This window comes from Ictalurus furcatus, chromosome 11, assembly GCF_023375685.1.
Source record: "Ictalurus furcatus strain D&B chromosome 11, Billie_1.0, whole genome shotgun sequence".
NCBI lineage: Eukaryota > Metazoa > Chordata > Actinopteri > Siluriformes > Ictaluridae > Ictalurus > Ictalurus furcatus.
The window spans coordinates 9,717,518-9,741,244 of record NC_071265.1 but is presented as its reverse complement, the minus strand read 5'-3'; the positions used below and the strand labels follow the sequence as shown (position 1 = coordinate 9,741,244).

At 38.3% G+C, this 23,727-nt stretch overlaps 1 protein-coding gene across 1 annotated transcript; it reads right to left on the bottom strand.

Annotated features, from left to right (window-relative positions):
* Positions 1-888: 888 nt before the first annotated feature.
* lurap1 (leucine rich adaptor protein 1) lies at positions 889-22,008 on the bottom strand. The gene is made up of 2 exons (XM_053636859.1): positions 20,854-22,008; positions 889-3,038 (listed from the first exon to the last, which is right to left on the bottom strand). The coding sequence occupies exons 1-2, from the start codon at positions 21,058-21,060 to the stop codon at positions 2,403-2,405; spliced, it is 843 nt and encodes a 280-aa protein (XP_053492834.1). The 5' UTR covers positions 21,061-22,008; the 3' UTR covers positions 889-2,402.
* Positions 22,009-23,727: the final 1,719 nt, after the last annotated feature.

Below are 23,727 nucleotides of genomic sequence, written 5' to 3'. Positions count from 1 at the left end.
CACATCCTCTGTCTCTTGGCCTCTTGTGCATCTTGATGGTCACTGAACAATCATGCACACACACATACACATCCCACACTAACAGTAGTCATGGAAACTGTTCCTAGAATCACAGCCATTATTAGCATTCAGTGTGGGTGTGTGGGAGAAAGAGGGCTGCTCCGAGAGCGTTGGGAACATTAACTCTCCAACGTTTGTCCTTAATACGCTAGAGAACACAATTTCACAGCTTTTCAGACATCCATGTTAACAATCCCGTACTTCTTTAACTAATCAACTTTGGTCAGACATCACCGTTTATTAGGTAACACATCAAATGTCAAATAGCATTTATAGCTTCATTACATAAAACTATTACAGCAGTGCAGTTCTCTGCATAAGTAAAACAGGCAAAACCACATCCAGCGGCACTAATATGGGTTAACACTAATATAAAAACTGCATTTAATTAATTCACTCCATGTGGTTTTTTTAATTATTATTATTACTACTATTTCTTTAATACAGAACCCACAGAAAAGTGTGACCTCTCAAATACACAAACCCACACATTTTCATGCATTCAATTCCCTGCATTCACAATCATGATGCTCTCACTACATTAATGTGCCTTTATACTACTACATGGTTGCATAAGAGTTGGTAAAAATGCTTTAGCACAATCCATCATAAATCAACAGGCCACATTTATCTGAATTAGTTCATTACACACACACACACACACACACACACACACACACACACATTATTATATATATATATATATATATATATATATATATATATATATATATATATATATATATATTTCATCTGATTATATATTGTATATACAGATTATATATTTAATCTGTATATATATATATATACAGTGTCTGATTATATATTTAATCATATTGCACAAGCATTTTCACATAGGCGCAGAGTCTATGCTTACTGTTCACACAGAAGTCATCCCGACTTTTTGTTGATGTCTTTACTTTCAGAATGACCAAGACATTAATGTTAAAGACCTTTCATTTTAGATTATTCGAACTTGCTTAAAGTTCCCCTTAGTCCCTAACTTCGATTATTAAACAGTTATCATGAAAATAAGTAGATTTCATTGTATTTTCTGTTTGCATATTCCACCCTTGAACCTCGAAGCATGGGTCTGCCACAGTGTGCTATTGCAAAAAAAACAAAAAACATCAATGTGCATTACTTTTATACTGCAAATGTGTCAAATGTGACAAAAACAGTGACACATTGTATTGATTATATTATATTTATGGAACTTTAAACTTTAGAATAAATAGAAAAATATCACTATGATGCCTTGTGATTTTGTAGCTAAAAACTTTGGTCCTCTCTAAAATACTCAATAACTGTGAGCTGATCTACTATTCATATCTCAGGTCTTTCAGGCTACGTCGGAGTTTACATGAAAATAAGAGATTGTAATTTACTTATAGTGATCACTTACCTTTAACCCTCCTGTTATGCTATGTGTCAATTTGACCAGTTTCCACATTTGAGATGTCTGAAATACTGGTTAATCTCTCTTATTCTCTTTGAAATTTTTTGACTTTCCTCATTTCGGGTCATGAACTTATATGCAAATATTTCTTCTTATAGTTTGTCTTGGACAAGCCATAATAAATGTTAACTGTTTTAAGCTGTTCTTTGCTGTTTTTGTCTGTATTTAACTGTGGAAGTCACTTTGACCCATAACATAATGGATGTAACTTTTTTTCCCAACATAATAGGAGGGTTAGTTTGAGATATTTTAACTAAAGCATGTTAAATTAAATGTTTGTATTGGTCAACTTGCACAAGTAAAGGAAAATCTAATCATTAATACTGATATTAACACAGAAAATGCTTGAGTTTATCAACCATATCTCTGCAAAGAAATATTTAAAGGAACTGGAGAACTTACTGATGAACCAGATTCCACCATCACATATAAAATACTGCACCAGCAATTCCCAGCTCTAGTCCTGGTGTTTTCCTTCCCTGCATGTTTGCTAGTTTTCCTGCTCGAACACACCTCCAACTAATCAGATAATTAACAGGTGCTTCCTGAGTCAATGTGGGAGTGTTAGAATGAGGAAAGTACTAAATTGTGCAGGGTAAGGGTACTCTAGCTCCAGGGCTGGGAATCACTGAGCAAAATACTTTTAATAGATAAACATTTGTACAGATAAATGATTGTAAACACAAATATAAAGTTCATGCTTTATAAGTTTTGGCCCCTTGGGATCTTTGACATCATATCTCTATATCTGAATTAATTTAAGATCGGAGTCAGTTTAAACGTACATAAGGATGTTCTTATCAACCGAGTAAACTCAGTCTGTCCAATAAGGCTCTGAAGTCCAAAATATAACCAGCCAACTTGGGCTGCATCTTTTAAACCCTCACAAAAATGTCACATCATCCTGTGAGTGCACCCAGCGCCAGTGTGCATCGTATTCCAAGTGCACTTTGCCACTCATTTTGCAGCTTTCCAGCTCCACCTTGCCATTCTTGTAAATCTTACCCTTAGGGCTCAGAGTCTTCGCCAGCCTCTCAGCTGCAAGAGCCTTGGGGGACTCTATGTCTTGTTTAACAGCGCTATCCAGGACTCCAGTATTCACTCCATTATTCTTACTAGCTTCTTCATGGTTAGAGTCATGGTTGGAAGGTTTCACATCATGGTTAGAAGGTCTCATGTCCTCTTTAGGGCCATTGGGTGTCACGTGAGCGGATTTGGAGTTGTCTGTGCACACAGGTGCGGAGCAGAGTACAGACTCGGCCCCGCTGGAGGTGCAGTACTCATCCAGATCATCAGCCAGAGTGTCCAGGTAGCTGCCGATGGAGATGTTGTCCAGCTTGTCATGGGGCTCATGTAGGCTGCTCCAGCTGCCTCCCAGGCTGTACTGACTGCCCGTCAGGCTGCTGCAGTGGCTGGTGAGCATGCCACGCTCTTCCATAAGCCACTTTGCTGCCTCAATTCCCTCGTGCAGTGCCACGAGTTGTTGCAGGATTCTCACATCCACCGCCCGGAGATGAGCCTAACATCACCAGAGACACAATAAAGATGTATTTAAATGTAAGACATGATGGGTGGTACTCATGCAACACATAATTCAGGGGAATGCTGCCCATCCTTGAATTCTCAAATCTGCAAGACAGCAAGGCCAGAGCTAAGAGCTAATCTGACAGTAGTGCAGTCTGCAATTTAAATCACAAGTTTCTATTAATGTATTCTTAATAATATAATGTTAGCATTTCTATAGTAACTACTAATGTTCAGGGACTTGTATAATGGATGCCATACTAACACATGGTACAAATGTGTTTTATAATCGTTGATATGAAGCTTTCTGTAAGATGTTTATTTAACATTCTCCAGTGCCAGTGCTTTGTAATGGTCTATAATTTCTCTATAACACTTGAGTCTTCAGGATAGGAGGGCTTTCCACTTTGCAGTTTCTCAGTAACATGGCAAGCTGCATTTTTTTGTCGGATTAAATTCACGCAAGACAAAAAAACAAAGAGGCCAGTTAGAGGATGTGTGAAGTGTTTATAGCTGTTATAACGTAAGTGATAGCAGGAACTACCTTGTCTCTCAGATGTTCTACATCCACAATGTTAGCATAAACAGTTAAAAGTATGTGTTGTTCATTAATAAATTGGTATAAGAGGAATAAAACACTTTGAGACATGCTATTATAGAAAATCTATACTTCATTATGGGCAACATTACACCACACTGTAATTGATTCCTCAAACAACGTACCCTGTCATGTTTTATTCCTTACATATAAAAAATGAAATGTACTGCTCTAAATCTTTTTACAGTAAATGAGAGATTGCAGCAGTCGGTATACTCGGATTAGCAATGCTTAATCCTAGTGTGAGATCTGCAGTTGGGTTGTTACGCTGATGAAGGCTAGAAGGTCATTATGGTAAGTGCTTTTGAAATTTATGGATCCCTCTGACAACATCAATTCTCTGTACTGAACCTCTTTACAGTATTGATGAGAAGTTCGGGTCACTTTACTGACTCGGATCTTTGAACCTTGTTCAGCAAAATGAACCAATCTTTTTTCGAGTCATTTCGTTCATTTCAGCAGAATATAATTAAAATGTTACATGTTAAATTCCCCAACACATTTAGTACTTAATAAACTATAAAATAAACTATAGACTAATGCAAACAAGGCTGAATTATGAGAAACAGAAATTATTAATTAATAGCTTAGCATTCACCTCTTGAGTCTTCGGGTTCGAGTCGTTCGTTCTTCTGGTGACCGCCGCATAGGCTGAATGCACTGGGGCTGTGATGTGATGAACGAACGACTCAAACCCGAAGACTCAAGACGTGAACTAATCATTTAGTGAACAGTGGACTAGTTCAACAAAACAGTCTTCATATAAAACCATAATGAACTTTCTTTTACTTTCACACTATCCATTGTTACTTAGATGAGGACGGGTTCCCTTCTGAGTCTGGTTCCTCTCAAGGTATCTTTCTCATATCATCTTAGGGAGTTTTTCCTCACCACCGTCTCCACCGGCTCGCTCAATAGGGATAAATTCACATGCTTAAAATCTGTATCCTGTGTTTATATGTTTCTGTAAAGCTACTTTGAGACAATGTCCATTGTTAAAAGCGCTATACAAATAAAATTGAATTGAATTGAATTGAATTTCTGTTTCCAGTACTGCATGGTGCATTGCCTATGCGGCGGTCACCGGAAGAACAAGCGACTCGAACCCGAAGACTCAAGAGGTGGACTAATCATTTCTGTTTCCGGTACAGAACCTATGGGGATGTTGGAGCGCACGCGCGGTCAAAAATGTACGGATCACTCTCTGAGACAACTCGTTGTTCCCGAGTCATATTAAAGATTCGTTCAAAATGAACGAATCATTCGTGAACGACACATCACTACTTTACAACGCTGGACATCTTTTCTTAATTAAGTAAATAGCAAACATAAGAATAGTATGCTTTATAATACACTGTTAATAGCAGTTTCTAAAATTTAGCGATAGAACCACATTAGGTGTGGCTATGTAAGGCCCTAGGTTTGTCTTATGAATATATTATGAAGCATTTTAGTAAGAAACTAATCTGTATTTTTTAGGGCAGTTCTTAAATGGTTGGAGAGCTTTTATGAAGTATAAATATATAGTGCCATATCCATAAAAGCATTTATTTCACACTGAGCCACTCATGTAACCCCCTCAAGGCCAAATCAATTGAAGAGATAAAGGGCGAGCATTGATTGCTCTTCCGAACATTTGTAAACCCATGTTATAATCTTTTTTTCTTGAACAAAGCAGCATGTATCAGATATCATATATCTGGAATGTAGGGTTGTAATGATACACAAAATTCTAATTACATACAATGAGATATGGGATACTTTCAATAAAGCAAGAATAAGCATTGCCTGAATATGTCCCTAATATTAAAATATTCAATAAGTACAATATATATGCAAAAGTTTGCGGACGCCTGACCATCCCATTCCAAACTTATTCCCCTTTTGCTGTTGTAATAACCTCCACTCTTCTGGGAAGGCTTTCCACTAGATTTTGGAGCGTGGCTGTGGAGATTTGTGCTCTTTCTGCCACAAGAGCATTAGTGAGTTTAGGCACTGATGTCAGGCAAGGAGGTCTGGGGTGCAGACAGGCTCCCAGTTCGTCCCAACAGTGTTAAGTGGGGTTGAGTGTCAAGAACACTCGAATTCTTCCACTCCAATCTTGGCAAACCATGTCTTCATGGACCTCACTTTGTGTACAGTAGCACTGTCATGCTGGAACAGGTTTGGGCTTCTTAGTTCCAGTGAAAGGAAAATGTACTGCTACAGCATACAAAGACATTCTACACAATTGTGTGCTTCCAACTTTTTAGTAACAATTTTGGGAAAGTAGCAGATATATAGTCAGCAAAAAAAAAAAAAAAAGAAACGTCCTCTCACATTCAACTGATTTATTTCCAGCAAATTTCTAAACGTGTAAATATTTATATTAACATAAAAAGATTCAACAACTGAGACATAAACTGAACGAGTTTCACAGACATTTGACAAACAGAAATGGAATAATGAGCCCCTGAACAAAGCAGGGGTCAATATCAAAAGTAACAGTAGAAAGGTCTTTTTAGTGTCCTAAGTTATTGTAACTGTGATCTTAATCGCCTACCACCTGTAAACTGTTCGTGTCTAAAGGACTGTTCCACAGGTGCATGTGCAATAATTCTTTACGGTTCATTGAACAAGCATGAAAAACATTATTTAAACCCTTTCCAATAAAGATCTCTAACAGCTTATTTGGATTTTACAAAATTATCTTTATAATACAGTCTCCTGAAAAAGGGACATTTCTTTTTTTGCTGAGTGTAGGTGTGATGGTCAGATGTCAACAAACTTTTAGCCATACGGTGTATAATAATTGAATGACACAGTGTTTGCATGATCCAGTCAGACCCTTGGCAGCATACAATGATACAAAAGCTGTGCAGTAGATGGAAACAAAATTAAATGTGGCTAACTTTTACCAGTGTGACTCACAAGGGGGACGTGTCTGAAGTGTGGCACTTTCTACATGTTGTAGTTAGCTAGTTGAGTTTTCACATGTCAGTCATGTAGCTCTCTGTAACCCTAAAATGTGTTTTTGAATCCTATGTTCTACATTACTGATGCATTTTCCATTACTATGAACTTCCCAATTCCTGCTGTGATTTCCTTATCCCAGATTTCCTCAGTTTAAACATTTGATATGTTTTCCATGTTCTATTATGAATAACATATCGGTTTATGAGATATGCCAATCACTGCATTCTGTTTTTGTTTACATTTATTTACATTTTACACAGCATCCCAACGTTTTTGGAATTGGGGTTGGAGATACCGAGGCAGAAGAGTGGTGTCAAACATGTTTGTGGTATTAGCGCTGGAGTACTGTACACATATTTGGCAGATTTGTGTCAAATGTATTGTTTCGGGTACACTGTGTGTCGGAGATCAGTGTGACAATGCACAAACAGGACAATAACTGACCAGAATACCGCTCATACAGTACAGTGAGTACTAATAATGCTAGCTACAAACAAACTGCTGTTGAAGTTGAGAGAGTTTAAATGTAACAGCCGTGATGGTGAGCATAATAAAGTTGTTATAGCTGAAGAGACAAAGATATACACTTGACTCTCTTATATATGGATCACAACCAAAACTGCTTACTGTTTAGAAATACTATTTAGCTCGTAGTATGCAGTTTGGCATATGGCCTTGTATAGTTCAAATGTGTATTGACTTGCCACTCACAAATTAATCCATGCAGTTGAGCAGAAAGACTTTTACAATTAGCTTCTAATATGGGTTCATCTCAAAAAATTTGTGGAAAAGTTAATTTTTTTTGGTAATTTAATTCAAAAAGTGGAACTTTCATATATTCTAGATTCATTGCACATAAAGTGAAATATTTCAAGCCTTTTTTGTTTTAATCTTGATGATTACGGCATACAGCTCATGGAAATCAAAAATCCAGTATCTCAAAATATTAGAATAAAGAATTTATAATACAGAAATGTCAACCTTCTGAAAAGTACGAATTACTGCATCAATGCGGCGTGGCATGGAGGCAATCAGCCTGTGGCACTGCTGAGGTGTTTGTTATGGAAGCCCAGGTTGCTTTGATAGCGGCCTTCAGCTCGTCTGTATTGCTGGGTCTGGTGTCTCTCATAGATTGTCGACCTGAGAAGAGCTCTAATCAGATAATTAACTCAAAACACCTGCAAAGGTTTCCTGAGTCTTTAATCTCTCAGTCTGGTTCAGTACACACAACCACAATCATAGGGAAGATGAAAGTAAATTTTGCATTTCATTTGGAAATCAAGGTCCCAGAGTCTGGAGGAAGAGTGGAGAGGCACAGAATCCAAGTTGCTTGAAGTCCAGTGTGAAGTTTCCACAGTCAGTGATGATTTGAGTTGCCATGTCATCTGCTGGTGTTGGTCCAATGTGTTTTCTCAAGTCGAGAGTCAATGCAGTCGTCTACCAGGAGATTTTAGAGAACTTCCTGTTTCCATCTACTGACAAGCTTTATGGAGATGCTGATTTCCTTTTCCAGCAGGACGTAGCACCTGCCCACAGTGCCAAAACTACTAGTAACTGGTTTGCTGACCATGGCATTACTGTGCTTGATTGGCCAGCAAACTCGCCTGACCTGAACTTCATAGAGAATCTATGAGAGACCCCAGACCCAACAATACAGACGAGCTGAAGGCCGCTATCAAAGCAACCTGGGCTTCCATAACAAACGCCTCAGCAGTGCCACAGGCTGATTACCTCCATGCCACGCCGCACTGATGCAGTAATTCATGCAAAAGGATTAAAGCTCAGACCGAGTACTGAGTGCATAAATTAACATACTTTTCAGAAGGTCAACATTTCTGTATTATAAATTCTTTATTCTAATATTTTGAGATACTGGATTTTTTATTTCGATGAGCTGTAAGCTGTAATCATCAAGATTAAAACAAAAAAATATTTCACTATATGTGTAATGAATCTAGAATATATGAAAGTTCCATTTTTTAATTAAAAAATGAACTTTTCCACGATACTCTAATTTTTTGAGATGCACCTGTAGTATTTTTCCATCTCAAAGAGCTTCTAACCACTAAATGTCCATATCCTACATACAGCAACTTTAAAGATGATTTCTGATGTAATGTTATCTACTCTGTCTGCCAGCAGCACTCAACATAAGCTTATGTAATATAAATAGCCTAGTCTATAAGGAGAATACTAACCATCCCTTTTGTGCTTTGTCTTTTCCCTGAAACCTAATGAACTTCAGCAGCTTCCCACTGATCTCCAGGCTGTTTAGCTCATATAGAATCTCTGAACCGTAGTGTCAGCCAAATATCCTACATTTTACCATACAGGTAGCTGGAAATATAGACAAACACAATGAAGTATGAAATACATACCTTTATGTGTAGCAGCATCTGTTTCTTTGTCCTGTTGTAACATTATATGTGTTTTATACATGTACTGTGAACAGTGAAACTAAGAACTGTAGCCTGATGTTAGCTAGTTAAAAAAAAATCCAAAAATAAATCAGTAGAGAAACGAAAGACCTTGGAGACACAGACAAAGCAGAAAACTTAGCCTTAAACGGTTTGTAAATGCATTATTTACTGCTGATGTCAGCCTCCCTAATTACAGTAAAAAAGACACAGAGAGAGAGAGAGAGTGTGTGCGTGTGTGTGTATGTGTGTGTACACACATATTAAGCCGTATGTATGGCCAAAAGGACCAAATGTCCTCATAATGATAGGATAGTATCAAATGCCCTCACAATAATACACTGTTTTTAAAGCATTAATTTGAAAAACTAAAAGAACCACATATTTCCTTCTGGTTAATAATGTTATGATTAAGGTTAGAGGAGGGATAGATATAGCATTAGATACAGTCCTCTCTGAAACTATTGGAACAGCAAGTCCAATTCAATTGTTTTTCTGTAGATTGAGGATATTTGGGTTTGAGATCAAACAATGAATATGAGAATGTTTTAGAATTTCAGCTTTCATTTCCTGGCATTTCTATGCAGATGTGTTAAACGACATTTCGTATCAGACCACCCAATTTGTAGGCAACCAAGAATATTGGGACATGTGACTGACAAGTGTTTCTTTTCACCCAGGTGTCCTGTTAGATTGTTGTTTAAACAATAAATATCTCTGAACATCTACTCTAGGTTTTAGCCTTCAGTTTCACCTGTGAAGACTGCATTTGCTTAAAAGGATAAGCCAACGTGAACATCAGAGAGCTGTCTATGGGAGAAAAGCAAGCCATTTTGAAGCTGAGAAAAGAGGGGAAATCAATCAGAGGCATTGCACAAACATTGGGCATAGCCAATACAACAATTTGTAATGTCCTGAAAAAGAAGCAACAGACACCGAATGGGTCGGCCAAGGAAAACAACAACAGCTGATGACAGGAACATTGCGAGAGCTGTGAAGAAAAAGCCAAAAACAACAGTCAGTGACATCAACAACAGCTTCCACAGGGAAGGGGAGAAGGTATCACAATCGACCATTCAAAGAAGAAATACAGAGGCCATATACAACAAGATGCAATCCACAACAGTCAGAATTGGAAAGTTTCGAAAATTGAATTTGAAACAAACAACAAACGAAAGAGTCTGCGGTATAAGCCTGGTAAAGCATCACAAAAGAAGAAACCAACAATTTAGTGATGTCAATGAGTCACAGGATTTCTGCAGTTATTGTAAGCAAGGGATATGCAACCGAATATTAAGTGTTATTTACTTTAATTTACTTCAAGTCTTATGTGTTCCTAATGTATCCTACCTATAAATACTAATCTATAACTTATCTGTTCCTATACTACCTATAATTGTTACTCACCTAAAAAATTGGGTGGTCTTATACAAAAGGTTCTATGTTTTATGTTGTTTAACACATTTAGATCTAAAAACAGGAAATAAAAGATGAAATCATAAACTCTCTTCTCATATCCATCTTTTGATCTCAAACCCAAATGTCTTTGGTGTATAGTACAAATGAATTGGCCTTGCTGTTCCAAAAGTTTCTGAGGGGACCGTTCAAAGAAGATAGAAAACTGACTCACTCTCTCTCTCTCTCTCTCTCTCTCTCTCTCTCTCTCTCTCTCTGTGTGTGTGTTTGTTTGTGTTTGTTTGGGTGTGTGTGTGTGTGTGTGTGTGTGTGTGTGTGTTAGAGAGAGCGAGAATCCAAAACGAGAGAAATAGTATGGTATTTTGCAGAAAATAGAAGGAAACTGCAAAACGAAAGGGGGACATAAAGGGAGTCCAGTACCTCAGATTCATAGACTGTGAAACTCGATTCCCAAACCACCACTGAATATTCTTACCACTTAGCATTTTGAATTTAATGAGCTCCATTGCTTGAGTTAGCTCATTATAGGCGTTTACATTTACACAGATACCTACTGACAGATATAATGCCGAAATCCTCACGACAGTAAAAGGTCAATTAATAAATAGGAAACTTTACAGCTAAAAGTCTGCTTTAATCAGGGAACAAATTAGGAAATCCTTCATGCCAGTACTGGTAATGTGCAAAACACCAAACCAGTTCTGAAGGGATTAAGGTGATGATTTAATTCTTCATGCTACTTTTGTTTGCACTTGAGCTTTTGTATACACACAAATTAAGCCTGGAGAACATGGCATTTTGCAAGTAGAAGTGAAAACTAGGTAGAGAAAGCGACAGGAAGTAGTAACTCAAATCCCAAGAGAGCCACTGTTCGGTCCTTGAACAAAGCCCTTATTTCGTCACATTCCATGAAAGCATTTGCCAAATGAATAAATGTAATGTAATGTAATGTAAAGAGAGAGTTGAGTAATGTGCAGAAAGCAAGGGACAACTAAAAACAGAGAGAGAGAAAGAAAGAGAAATGGCAGTAGAAGTGGATGTGTATGAGGTGGGCTCTGATTGCTGGATTCTTCTCTGAGGGTTTGGGCTTGGATCGGTTTGGCGCTACGCCTCAGTCTCAGGCAAATCGTGCTGCTCATAAATTCCCATTTCTTCCTGGCTCAGCACTGATGTGGTTAAGTTCCCCTTCCCCAACTCTCCCTGCCTGCAATGCATATTGTAAACCCATACGTGTTAAACTACATACATGAGTAATGTCTAGGAATATTCTGTCTAAGCCGTGAAGCCCTGAAGTCCTCCCTAATTGTGGTTCAACACTGGTGAGATATAAATGATTGTATACACAGTACATTTTATCAGTATGTAAAATAAATATGGGTATTAGTTCTAGTCTAAGGTTATTAGTCCATCATCCTTTGCAGACCCTTTTCAGTCACTGTCATGAGAGAGTGAGACAACATACCGTTATGTCTGAAGCAAACAGGGGGTGAAGGATCTTCACTTTCACAGCCAGACAGTTCCCATTTTTCCATTATGGATTCAGCTCTAATCCCTGGAATTCTCATTTTTCCTGCTAGAGGATTCTGCTCTGTTAAGTATCACACCTCAGGCCAGGGTCAAGTGTGCGCATGTATTTTTTTTTTTTTTAGGGTAACTGGTGTCTTTATTCTTCATCAGCTTCTTATCAAATCTTCTTATATGGATTTTGTCTTGCGTTTCCTGGCCGGAAAGTACAGTGGTGCTTGAAAGTTTGTAAGCCCTTTAGAATTTTCTATATTTCTGCATAAACATGACCTAAAACATCATCAAATTTTCACACAAGTCCTAAAAGAAGACAACCGCAAAACAATTAAATAAATGAGACAAAAATTATTATACTTAATCATTTATTTATTGAGGAAAATGATCCAATATTACATATCTGTGAATGGCAAAAGTATGTGACCCTCTAAGATTAGCAGTTAATTTGAAGGTGTTTTCAATCAATGGGATGACAATGTGACAATGTGTGAGTGATCGCCTGGTTTTATTTACAAAACAGAAATCTATCAAAGTTTGATCTTCACAACACATGTTTGTGGAAGTGTATTATGGCATGAGCAAAGGTGATTTCTGATGACCTCAGGAAAAGGAGTTGTTGATGCTCATCAAGCTGGAAAAGGTTACAAAACCATCTCTAATGAGTTTGGACTCCACCAATCCACAGTCAGTCAAGACCATTGTTACCCTCCCCAGCAGTGGATGACCAACAAAGATCGCTACAAGAGCAAGACATGTAATTGTCCAGGAGGTCACAAAGGAGCCAGGGTAGTGTCTAAGCAACTAAAGGCCTCTCTCACATTGGCTAATGTTAATGTTCATGAGTCCTCCATCAGGAGAACACTGAACAACATTGATGTGCATGGCAGGAATGGAAGGAGAAAGTCACTGCTCTCCAAAAAGAACATTGCTGCCTGTCTGCATTTGCTAAGGAAACACAGACAAGCCAGAAGGCTACTTAGAAAATGTTTTGTGGATGGATGAGACCAAAATAGAAATTTTTGGTTTAAATGAGAAGCGTTATATTTGGAGAAAGAAAAACACTGCATTCCAGCATAAGAACCTTATCCCATCTGTGAAACATGGCAGTGGTATCAGTGATATCATGGTTTGGGCCTGTTTTGCTGCATCATTAGGACGGTTTGCCATCATTGATGGAACAATGAATTCTGAATTATTCCAGCGAAATCTAAAGGAAAATGTCAGGACATCTTTCTATGAACTGAATCTCAAGAGAAAGTAGGTCATGCAGTAGGTCAAGTCAACAACCCTAAGCACACAAGTCATTCTACTAAAGAATGGTTAAACACAAGGGTGTTAGCTGGACTGTTAATCATCCAGGGCAGAGCCCAGATTTTTCTCCATCAAACAACCTTTTTAAATGGTACTTCTAAATATACTGTTTGTCTGCATTTTTCCTTAATTGTCAGGGCTAATTGTTTAAAAATGTGAAAATTGGACAAAAAGTTGGATTTATCATAAAACTTGCCTCGGGGGTTATCACTGTTTGCAGGACTACCAGACCAATAAAATGTCAAAATTTTTGGCTATCGAACATGAGACAAAGCCAGTTTGGTGTCACTAGCCAAGGGGAGGCATAACTAATCTATCACTGTATGGGTTTAGCTGCTACAGTGCCATGCAGAGTACGTTATCTTTCCTTATGCTGTACTCATATCATATTCACGTAACCTATACATATTCACATTTACACACCTTGTTTTCCTACTCAGCATGAGAGGATGTTAGTGTTTCAATCCATTTACTACTTAAAAAAAAAAATTGGCATATATCTGTTTCCTCATACTGACTATGTACTAGCATTTGGCGGAATTGAGAGCTGTCAGAATTGAGAGTGTTTCCACGTATTTTCCTGTAAACCATGTCTGATTGGTCTCGCCTCCGTTCACTGAAGATATAAAATTACAGGCTGTCTTTCTTTTCTAACATAGTGACAAACCGCTCCAAGTGGAGAATTATCCGGGGCTAAAGAAAAAATCTTCGGGGCTACAACCCCGAATGCCCAGACCAGGTTACGCCCCTGGTTAAAGAAAAATAAAGTTAATATTTTGGAATGGCCAAGTCAAAGTCCTGACCTTAATCCAAAAGAAATATTGTGGAAGGACCTGAAGCAGGCAGTTCATGTGATGAAACCCACAAACATCCTGCAGTTGAAGCTGTTCTGTACTGAGGAATGGGCTAAAATTCCTCCAAGCCCATGTGCAGGACTGATCAACAGTCACAGGAAACATTTAATTGCAGTTATTGCTCCACAAGGGGGTCACACCAGATACCAGAAGCAAAGGTTCACCTACTTTTGTCACTCACAGATATGTAATATTGGATCAATTTCCTCAATAAAAATGACCAAGTGTAATATTTTTGTCTCATTTGTTTAATTGGGTTCTCTTTGTCTACAGTTTTAGGTCATATTTATGCAGAAATATAGAAAATTCTAAAGGGTTCACAAACTTTCAAGCACCACTGTATGTCAGGAAGCAGGTCAAGGTAAAAAAAAATCAAATGCCATTTTGTCCAAATATTGCAGACTATTTGCAAACACAGCCTCAGTCTGTGTTGACGTCACAGGCAGCCCAATGTCAAACTGCAGTCATCATAGACTGCATGACTAGACATCAAACCCTGTATACCCCTGCATACACTGTTTTTCTCAACGTCTATTGCTGCACACAGAAATAATGACACATTTAATTATGAAAGACAGGACTTCTTTCACTGAAACTGTTCCACATTGCTCATACTGTCCTTCAGTGCTTCTCTGTCCTCCATGCAATTACTTAGCACTTCTCATTGCCCCTATCTAGCTAGAGTCATTGCTTCCATCTGTCAGCACACCATCCCCTGTGTTTTCCATCTGTGCAGCAGAGATACAGAGAGAAAAGGACAGGGAGAGTGGGAATGAGCAGAGAAAATGAGTTTATGCGTCACCCGGTGCACAGGTGTTCAAAACAATGTCCTTGTGGTAACTCATTTATCCAGCGGAGTTGTAGGTTTTATGTCCTTTGTTAAACAATGAAATGTAAACATTACAACCTCACTACCTCTACTTGTTCTGAGTAAAAGCAGACACTCTAACATCACATTCTTCATATGTAGTCGGATCAAATTTGTTTACATGCAGCTTCACTAGGCTACTTCTATCCTAAACTTTGGCCTTGCCTCTCTGTTTGTCTGCCTATCTGGGTAGGGACGGGAGGTGAAGACACTGCGGTCACACACTGCAGCAGAGCCGGGTGTCATAACCACACTGCGTGAGGTCTGAGTCACTGACAGCTAGCTCACCACTGCTTAGGACTAATAAGAAGATAATCTAACATCAATTGCGATCAAGCACCCCTTTGAGAGGAGGAGGACTGATCAAATATAAGCTGCTCTTGACATTGAGTCTGTAAATACACTGTCCAAAAAAGGTACTAGTTTTCTCCATAGTCCTTATCAGTGTGGTCAGTCCATCCATCCATTTTCCATATCAACCCATCGCAGGGCACAATTACACACACATTACAGACAATTTGGAAATGCCAACCAGCCTACAACACATGTGTTTGGACTGGGAGAGGAAACCTCTCTCTGGAAACCTGGAGGAAACCTCCAGATAGGAGTACCCGGCGGGAACCCCGAAGTACAGGGAGATCACACAAGCTCCAATCACACAGGGTGCTGGCGAGATTCGAACCCCCAACCCCAGCACTGCAAGGCAAACATGCTAACCACTAAGCCATTGTACCCCTGCCAGCAGTTTATGTATTTATCAAAACTCTCACATTCAGCATCAATAGATGCTCTGTTCAGAAGAGAAAATATTTCCATATGGCATCCCAGGCATTGTAAATTGTCTAAAAACAAATGACAAGAGATTAACAACACGTAGATGGCTCTTGGTCCACTCCTCCATGCATAATATTTTAAGATGCTTTATATTCTTTGGTTTTCGCAGGTCAACTTCCCTTTTCAATTCAAATTTGGAGGCTGAGATTGTTGTTGCAAAAATGTTGGATTTCTATGTTGACCAAGTGTGCTTGGCTTGGCTTTCTTTTTACAAGCTCCATCTTTGGTCTAGTCTGAAACTCTTGGCAAACACATTTTGGACTGAAATATCCTAGTACATTCATGATGCCATCAATCTTCATAACCACCAACTACAAAACAGCCCCAAAGCATTACTGATCCACTAGCATATCTTACCCTGGGTATTAGTTGCTTTTCCATGTGTATAGTTCACTTTTGTCACCAAATATTCTGCCAAAGTGACCAAAAGGATACATTTTGCTTTCATTTGATCACAACACATGATACCACTGGTCGTTTGAATGGAATCACTGTTTTAAATACAATTTAATTTTTAAATACAGTTTAAATACAGTGTGCACGGGTACCGTGTGCTCATGAGTCTTTAATACCTGTGCTCAACTCCAGGCAAATTTCCAACTATTTCAGATGTGAAACTTTTTTGGTCGAATTGTGCTTAATGGTATTTTTTAACTGCATATGTATTTTTTTAATATTAATTCCCTGATTTGGTCAGGTCAAAAACCATCTGTCTCTTTTGTGTTGAAAGTTCTTTGGTTTTAATTTTTTATGACCCTGTTTTAATGTGAAACTTTATGCATGTATCACTTCATACTATCCCTAACCCATACTACTACTATTAATAACAACAGCAATACTAATACTACTAATACATATCTGTATTTTATTACATATAGTACATAATAGTACATATCTGCTTGTTATTTTTTTTTAATGTAGAATATGCAGTAGCCAGACAGATGATCTTATCTTACCTTTTCGCCTGTGAATTAAACTGTAGTTCCCATTCCCAGCTATGCTCAGCACTTTTTCATGTTTTCTAACTGCTCGAGGCTAATAAGTGGGAGGTGAGAAATTGCATCAGAGGAGGTGAGAATACAATGAGGAGGAAGAGTACTGTTAAAATACAATTTGTCAGCTAATTATCAAGCTCTTCATTAGCTGAGTCAAGACCAAACAGGGTAAACACCACAATTTGTAGAGCCTATGTTCCTCAAGATTAGGATTGAGAACTACCCACCTAAAACCACAGAATTACTTGCTGTTCAATACAACAAACTGGTTGGAGCGGCTGGATTCTCCTGATCCGCAAACAGCCTAATCAATACTGATGTCCAGACTAATCGGAAATAAGGCTGACAGAGGCAGTACTTATAATGGTTTTCCACTGACTCCTGACTGCTTTCCCACTCAATCAAGAGACTTATGGTAACATCTAGGCCTTATTTTCTTAATGGCTTTGAATTATTTCAGTAACTTGCCTGTGGAATTCGTGAAGAATGTGATGGATCATGAGCATTTGACTAGTTAATGGAAAATAATAGTCTATATTTCAAACATTCTCTCCTTTTTCCAAAGAGGATGAGTGTATACACAAATTTAAAATGTCCAGATTATATCTTCTTGGTATTTTTCCCATGCTGTACATTTCACATTTAAACCAATTTTACACAAACACGTCCCTTAAGGTTCTGAATCTGGTTTGATTATATGGCAATTATACATTGCCAGTTCTCCTATTTCCAAAGTAGTATTGTAAGGACAAATATATGTAGGTCAGGTGTCATATCTACAGCTTTGTAACATGTTTAGAGCTTTGTTACATTGGCGCGGAACAATAATAAGTACTTTTATGTTTTTTTTGGGAATGTGGGTGGACTGGTCTGTGGAATTTGAGCTGTTATATATATATATAAGATGGTGAAGAAAGCAGCCCACATAAAGAAAATGCACATATCAGGGTCATATAGTTCACCTTAAGTGATTTTTAGACTTAATAACAAAATAGAAAACATGTAACTGCTTTAGAAATGAGCTACATGATTAATTGGTGATATTCGTATGTTTCATTTATATGAAAATGTTTCATGCCATTTTGCTAAATACATTTCATGTCAGAAAAAAAAGCTCAAGCCTTTATGCAGTCACAGCCTAAATGTTCATGCCACAATGTTTCACAAATGAGGTGCTCTGAATAAAGAGCAGTTCAATTTCTCCACCCTTCCTTTTTCCATCACTCTGGTACAGGCTAATCTCATCTCATCTTAGACTTTGTCCAAGAACATTACAGGCTGCTTACACAGGTTTTAGGAAACTGTAACCCATGCATTAAGTTATATTGTGGTCAAACCTTTAAAGAATATGGTGGTGTTTTTTCCTCTTTATGTTAGTCATATCTTTGCCTACATGAAGTGCCCTTGTTCATAATAGTTAGTAGTTTTTATTCAGGACTGAAAAGATATTTTAATAATTAATCATTGTGTTCTTGTTTGTGACAGTATACCCAACATTTTTCATACACATAATGTTTTGACTAAGGGGCCCAGTCATTAGCACCGTTGCCTTGAACCTCCAGGGTTGGGGGTTCAATTCCCACCTACGCCCTGTGTGTGCAGAGTTTGCCTGTTCTCCCCCTGCTTCGGGGGTTTCCTCTGTGTACTCCGGTTTCCTCCCCAGTCCAAAGACATACATTGTAGGCTGCTTGGCATTTCTAAATTGTCCGTAGTGTGTGCGATTGTGCCCTGCATCGGGTTGGCACCCCATACAGGGTGTCCCCCACGTTGTATCCCTAGTCCCCGGGATATGCTCCAGGCTTCCCATGACCCTATGTAGGATAAGCGGTACAGAAAATTGATGGATAATGATTTGACTCTCTCTCTAATTGATTCTAATTCACTTCCATTGACACCTCTTTGGATTTCATGTTTATGAGCCAAGAACAACAGACTCCAGACTCCAACAGACTCCAGACTCTAAAATCAACTCTAAAGATTTCCTTAGCTCTCGCTTCAACTATTAATGCATTGAGATTCATTTGGCCCAAAAAAAACCACAACTAAGCAGTTATTAGTTAGAGTTTTATATGAAGCAGGGATTCACTGGGACTGAAAATAAGTATTGCTATTGAACAAACATTGGCCTGAAATGCTGCATCTGCATCAGATCAGATCTGATACGTTTGTAAAATCAGTCCACTGATGCATTTTTCATAGACGCTGTGAGTGTGTATGTTGGTGACTAACACCCTTTGTTAGGACACCACCTTAATTTTAATAGTTAGGCGAGGTATAAAAATATCTGATATGGATGTACATATCCTGAATTTTATTATTATAGTCTCCATTTTATTACTGTTTCATTTTTAAATCCAGTAGGTTGGAGTGCAAAGCCATATGTTCCACTGAGTATGAGTGAGAATCATATGTACCAGAGCAGAGCTGTAAAAAAAAAAAATCAGATGTCACTACTATAAGTGATTCCTGACTAGTAATACTGTACTTGGGGTATCAAAGTGTCACACACACACACACACTGTTGCAGAGAAACATCACAACACAACCAGTTCTAAAGGATCTGTTGTTGCATGGCAACCTTGAGTCCTTGTGCTGATTCAACAGCAAATGGAAGCTGTACTTCAATGTGCATATTCAACAAGAACACTTCACTAAGCTGTAGAATTCTTGTTGTTAATGCTAGTCCGCTCCAAACCAAGGATGCTAGCAGAAATTTTGGGCCCCCTGACAGGTTATTGCCCCCATCCCTACTACTCTGCCAGACAGTCTTTGTTGCCTGGGGTTCCACTTGGACCCCCATGTCTCTTTTGGTGTTTGGACTTGTACCATTTGCTACACACATATGATTAGATTGGTCGGCCATCCACACATCCAACCAGCAGTGGTTTTACAATGGTCTTGTTCCACTGATGAATAGATATAGGGTTGGTGACAAGATCTGAATAACAACACAGTGAACATTTAACCCTTGTGTTCTGGGTGCTGAGTAGCAATCGATAATGGGTCGTACTGGTAGCGGAGACAAAAAATAATATTTGAAACGACCAATCTACACTCCTGGGCAAAAGTTTTGCCTTAAATGGCAAAATATTAAGTTTTAAATGTTGTCTTAACAACACATGATTGGTGAGGAAATTAGCAAGAATTAAACACATAGGTAAAGTAAATGTGTATGGGATAGCGTTTTCCTTTTATTTCTTGTAATGTTTAAGCCTTTTGGGTAAACTTGGTTAAACAGCTTCTTTTTTAAAAATGTATTGTATTTTTTACTTTATTTTAATTTTGTACATCTGGCCATGTGTTAGTTTGAATTTTACATCAAACGTTTGAATAATTATCATGAGTTTACCTTTGTGTAAAAGAAGACTATATAAGACTATAAGTCTATATAAGACTGCATAATTTCCCTGTTTCTAGCCTTCTCCCCCCCAAACACTTCACTGCAGGAAAAGTAAATGAGCAAACGGTGGCTCAGGAGGTCTCAGGACTGCATTTGTTTCGTTCTTACTAAATTTCGTACCAATGATTTGTTCTTAAAACCATAAAAAGCTTAATATTTACGCTTGGGCTCTTTCTGGGCTTGGCCCCCTTTTTTTTTTTTTTTTTTGCCTAGGACAGTAAATCATCTCTCATGTCTGGGTATGTTCTTGCCTGCAGGTAAGAATGAAATAAGTCGTGGACGTAATGTCAAATAGAGCGAATTCACTTATTTGTGTTGTTTTCTGTAAACTGGTGTGAACTGATATTTCAACACTTTTTATAATCTGTAGTTTAACCTGCAAAGCGAATGAACCAAATGTAAATTTGTCGTATTTCATGAGAAAGCACACACAGTTTAATGTAAAACAAACAAACAAACAAACAACTTTTTGATAGCAAGTATGCAGGTTTTTTGTTGTACCCAGACACTTTATTGAACATTATACAGTATTATGAACACATCTTTACGCATGAGGACGCAAAGAAGATGGGCTGTTACACGCTGGTTGACTCACCCTGTAGACACATACTACCCTAATCACTAGCAGATAGTAGTCTTACCATCTCGACTTTGAGCTTCCTGATCTTCTCATCCAGTGTCTGCTCCCCGCTGTCTGCGCTCTCCTGCCGGATCACTTTGCTCTGCTCGCCGCGTTGCGCTGCGTCCTGCCGCATCCACCTGAGCAAACCTTCCGGCGTCTTCCTCCCCAACTTCACCTCCAACTCTTTCAGGTCGGGCACACATTCACTGCCACTAACTTCTTCCATGATGTGGTCTTCAACAACAACAACAAAAAAGAACTACTTTCACTGCGATTTCTAAATTCGTGCTGTCGAGTCGAGCTGGTTGTGGCAGGCTGCTTTTAGACCGGATTGAATGAAACTGCAGTCAGCTCCAGCTCCTGTACCATTCGCACTGGCCATTCAGTTTCTGCCTTATACAGCTACAGAATCCATGAATGAGACTCGGGAATCATGCTATAAACATGACTGGCGTTGCGCTGTTCACAGGGAGGAAAAAAGGTAGGAATGACGCAGCGCAGTGGGAAAAAAAAGGTCTGAGCTTCTTTAAAGAAAAAAAAAATAAATACTGTTGTTTATTTTTCCAAAATAATGTCCATCCTCAGGTGTGCGGCAGCAAGACCCTTTCCAGTTTCGCATCATATGTCACTATGACAGCTCTATTAGATCGGATTAATAGCGAGTGGAGACTTTTTTCTGTCTGGAATCTGATGTGAAATCACTAATCCTCCGAATCTGATGAACTCAGTGGGTCAGTTTGGCCTCCATCGCGAGACGCAAATTCCACCTGCATGACAGCCAGTGCTGAATCAAACACACACACACACACACACACACACACACACAGCACTGCGAGTTAGCCGCCGTATATACTGTAGTATAACACCACCCTTCTCTCTCTCTCTCTCTCTCGCTCTCTCTCTCTCAATTCAATTCAAAGTACTTTATTGGCATGATTGTTTACATACAACATTGCCAAAGCATCAATATAGAGCTCTCTCTCTCTCTCTCTCTCTCTCTCTCTCAAACACACACACGCACCCACACACACTACCGTAATGCCGTAATGACACACTACCGAGTTTCCTCCCAATCCCACACCCTCTTCCAAATTCTAAAAAAGCAACGGTAGTAGCAAAAAAAATTGAATTAATTAATTAAAGTTTCATTTATATGTATATCACTATGTAACTTTGATTTGAATGTATTTTAATGTTGTAGCAAATAATAAGAATATTATTATTATTATTTGTTGTTGTTATTATTATTATTATTATTATTATTATTATTATTATTAAGACTAATATTTCTAATCATTTTTACATAACTAATGATAACTAAATAAAATAGCAAAGTAGTCCAAGTGATCCAGTTAATATGAAATGGATCATTTGGATTGAACACTTTATCACACAGTAAGTCATCCATCCATCCTTCCATTTTCTGTACCACTTATCCTACACAGGGTCATGGGGCACAAGGTGTGGGACACCCTGGACGGGGTGCCGACCCATCACCCGGCACAATTGCACACGCATTCAGCTCAAGCACACCTGGTGAAACTAGTGAAGCCCTTGATTAGTTGTATCAGGTACGCTTGAGACAACACCTGTTTTTCATATTTGTGCTGTTGTGAGGGATTCTATTCAGGGGGTTGAATAATTTTGAAACTGGAGAAATCCTTATAAGTTGCATTTTCAGTTGAGTTTGGGGAAACCACTTGAAGCATTCGTTGTGTTGAACTTCTAAAATCTTTTAATTTAATGTATGCATCAGCTTGATGGAAAACTTCATACCTACTTGCACTTGTACAGTGACAGTAAAGGTATTCCTATTCATCTGGTGGGAAACTACAAATTAAAAACTAACAGTCTCATTTATCTACCCCTGTTATTATAATATCAGCTTTGTGTTACCGTTGTACATAGAACATGAATGGTTATGAGTCCAGCACAGTTCTGTAATTCATCTGATTCAGCACCTACCTGCTGACCTAAGCATGTTGGATCAGCTTTGTTTGAGCAGGGATGTCAACAGCTGTGCTGGACATACAGTTAGGCTCTATAATTGCTATAACTCTGCTAAAGTGAGACACGTTCAAGTTAAATTCCAGCACTAAAATTCCTATGAATTATTGCATAAAATATCTGCTCCCAAACACAGCTGGCAGCTCATAAAAATGTGATTTCCTTTCTGAAGGTTTTTTTTTCTTCCAGAGCAGCCTTACCTGCCACATTCAGTAAGTTAGTCTCATATTTTTTCTACCTCATTTTCACTCCAAGGACATGCTTCCAGGGCCTGATGCAATATAGCCTAGTCCCAAAACCTGACACACAGCATTCTTTCCTGCAACACCAAATGAGAGATTTGGACATTTGGCTGTTAATAATACTGCCATGAATGCAGGGATGGGCAGTATATGCGACATTTAATATGTCTTTAAAAAAAGAATAAATAATTTTTTTTTTTTAATTTAATTTGATTGTGGTAAGGTGGGGGCTCCAAGCTCCTGTGGAGGATAAGCAGTATGAAAAATGAATGGATTGATGTTTTACAGTAAATCTGTATTTAACTTGTCTGATATAGTGTTTGTGTTCTTTGCTGAAGTATTTTGCAAAATATGCTCATTCTGGTGTAGTTAAGGCTGACACTCACACTGGAACTGTTCTAGGTCTAGGACCTTTGGTAAATAGTTCATGAACAGTACAGAATTTCCAAAGACCTAGACTGATCAGGGAGAGAACAAAGAGGTAATAGTGTGTTGGTGGACTCATGGTTAACAATGCCCTTTATACTGCCGACTAAACATAAATCAATCAATAAAAATACTGTATTTTATTGATTGATTGATTTATTTTGATATTTTACAGTCGGATTGTTTTGTATTAAGTATGAAGATACATTTTGATGTTT

Coding starts and splice junctions, on each gene's coding strand:
- lurap1 (XM_053636859.1), bottom strand. CDS start 21,060: ATGGAAGAAGTTAGTGGCAGTGAATGTGTGCCCGACCTGAAAGAGTTG. Junction 3,039..20,853: donor GGAAGCTCAAAGTCGAGATG/GTAAGACTACTA, acceptor TGGTGATGTTAG/GCTCATCTCCGGGCGGTGGA.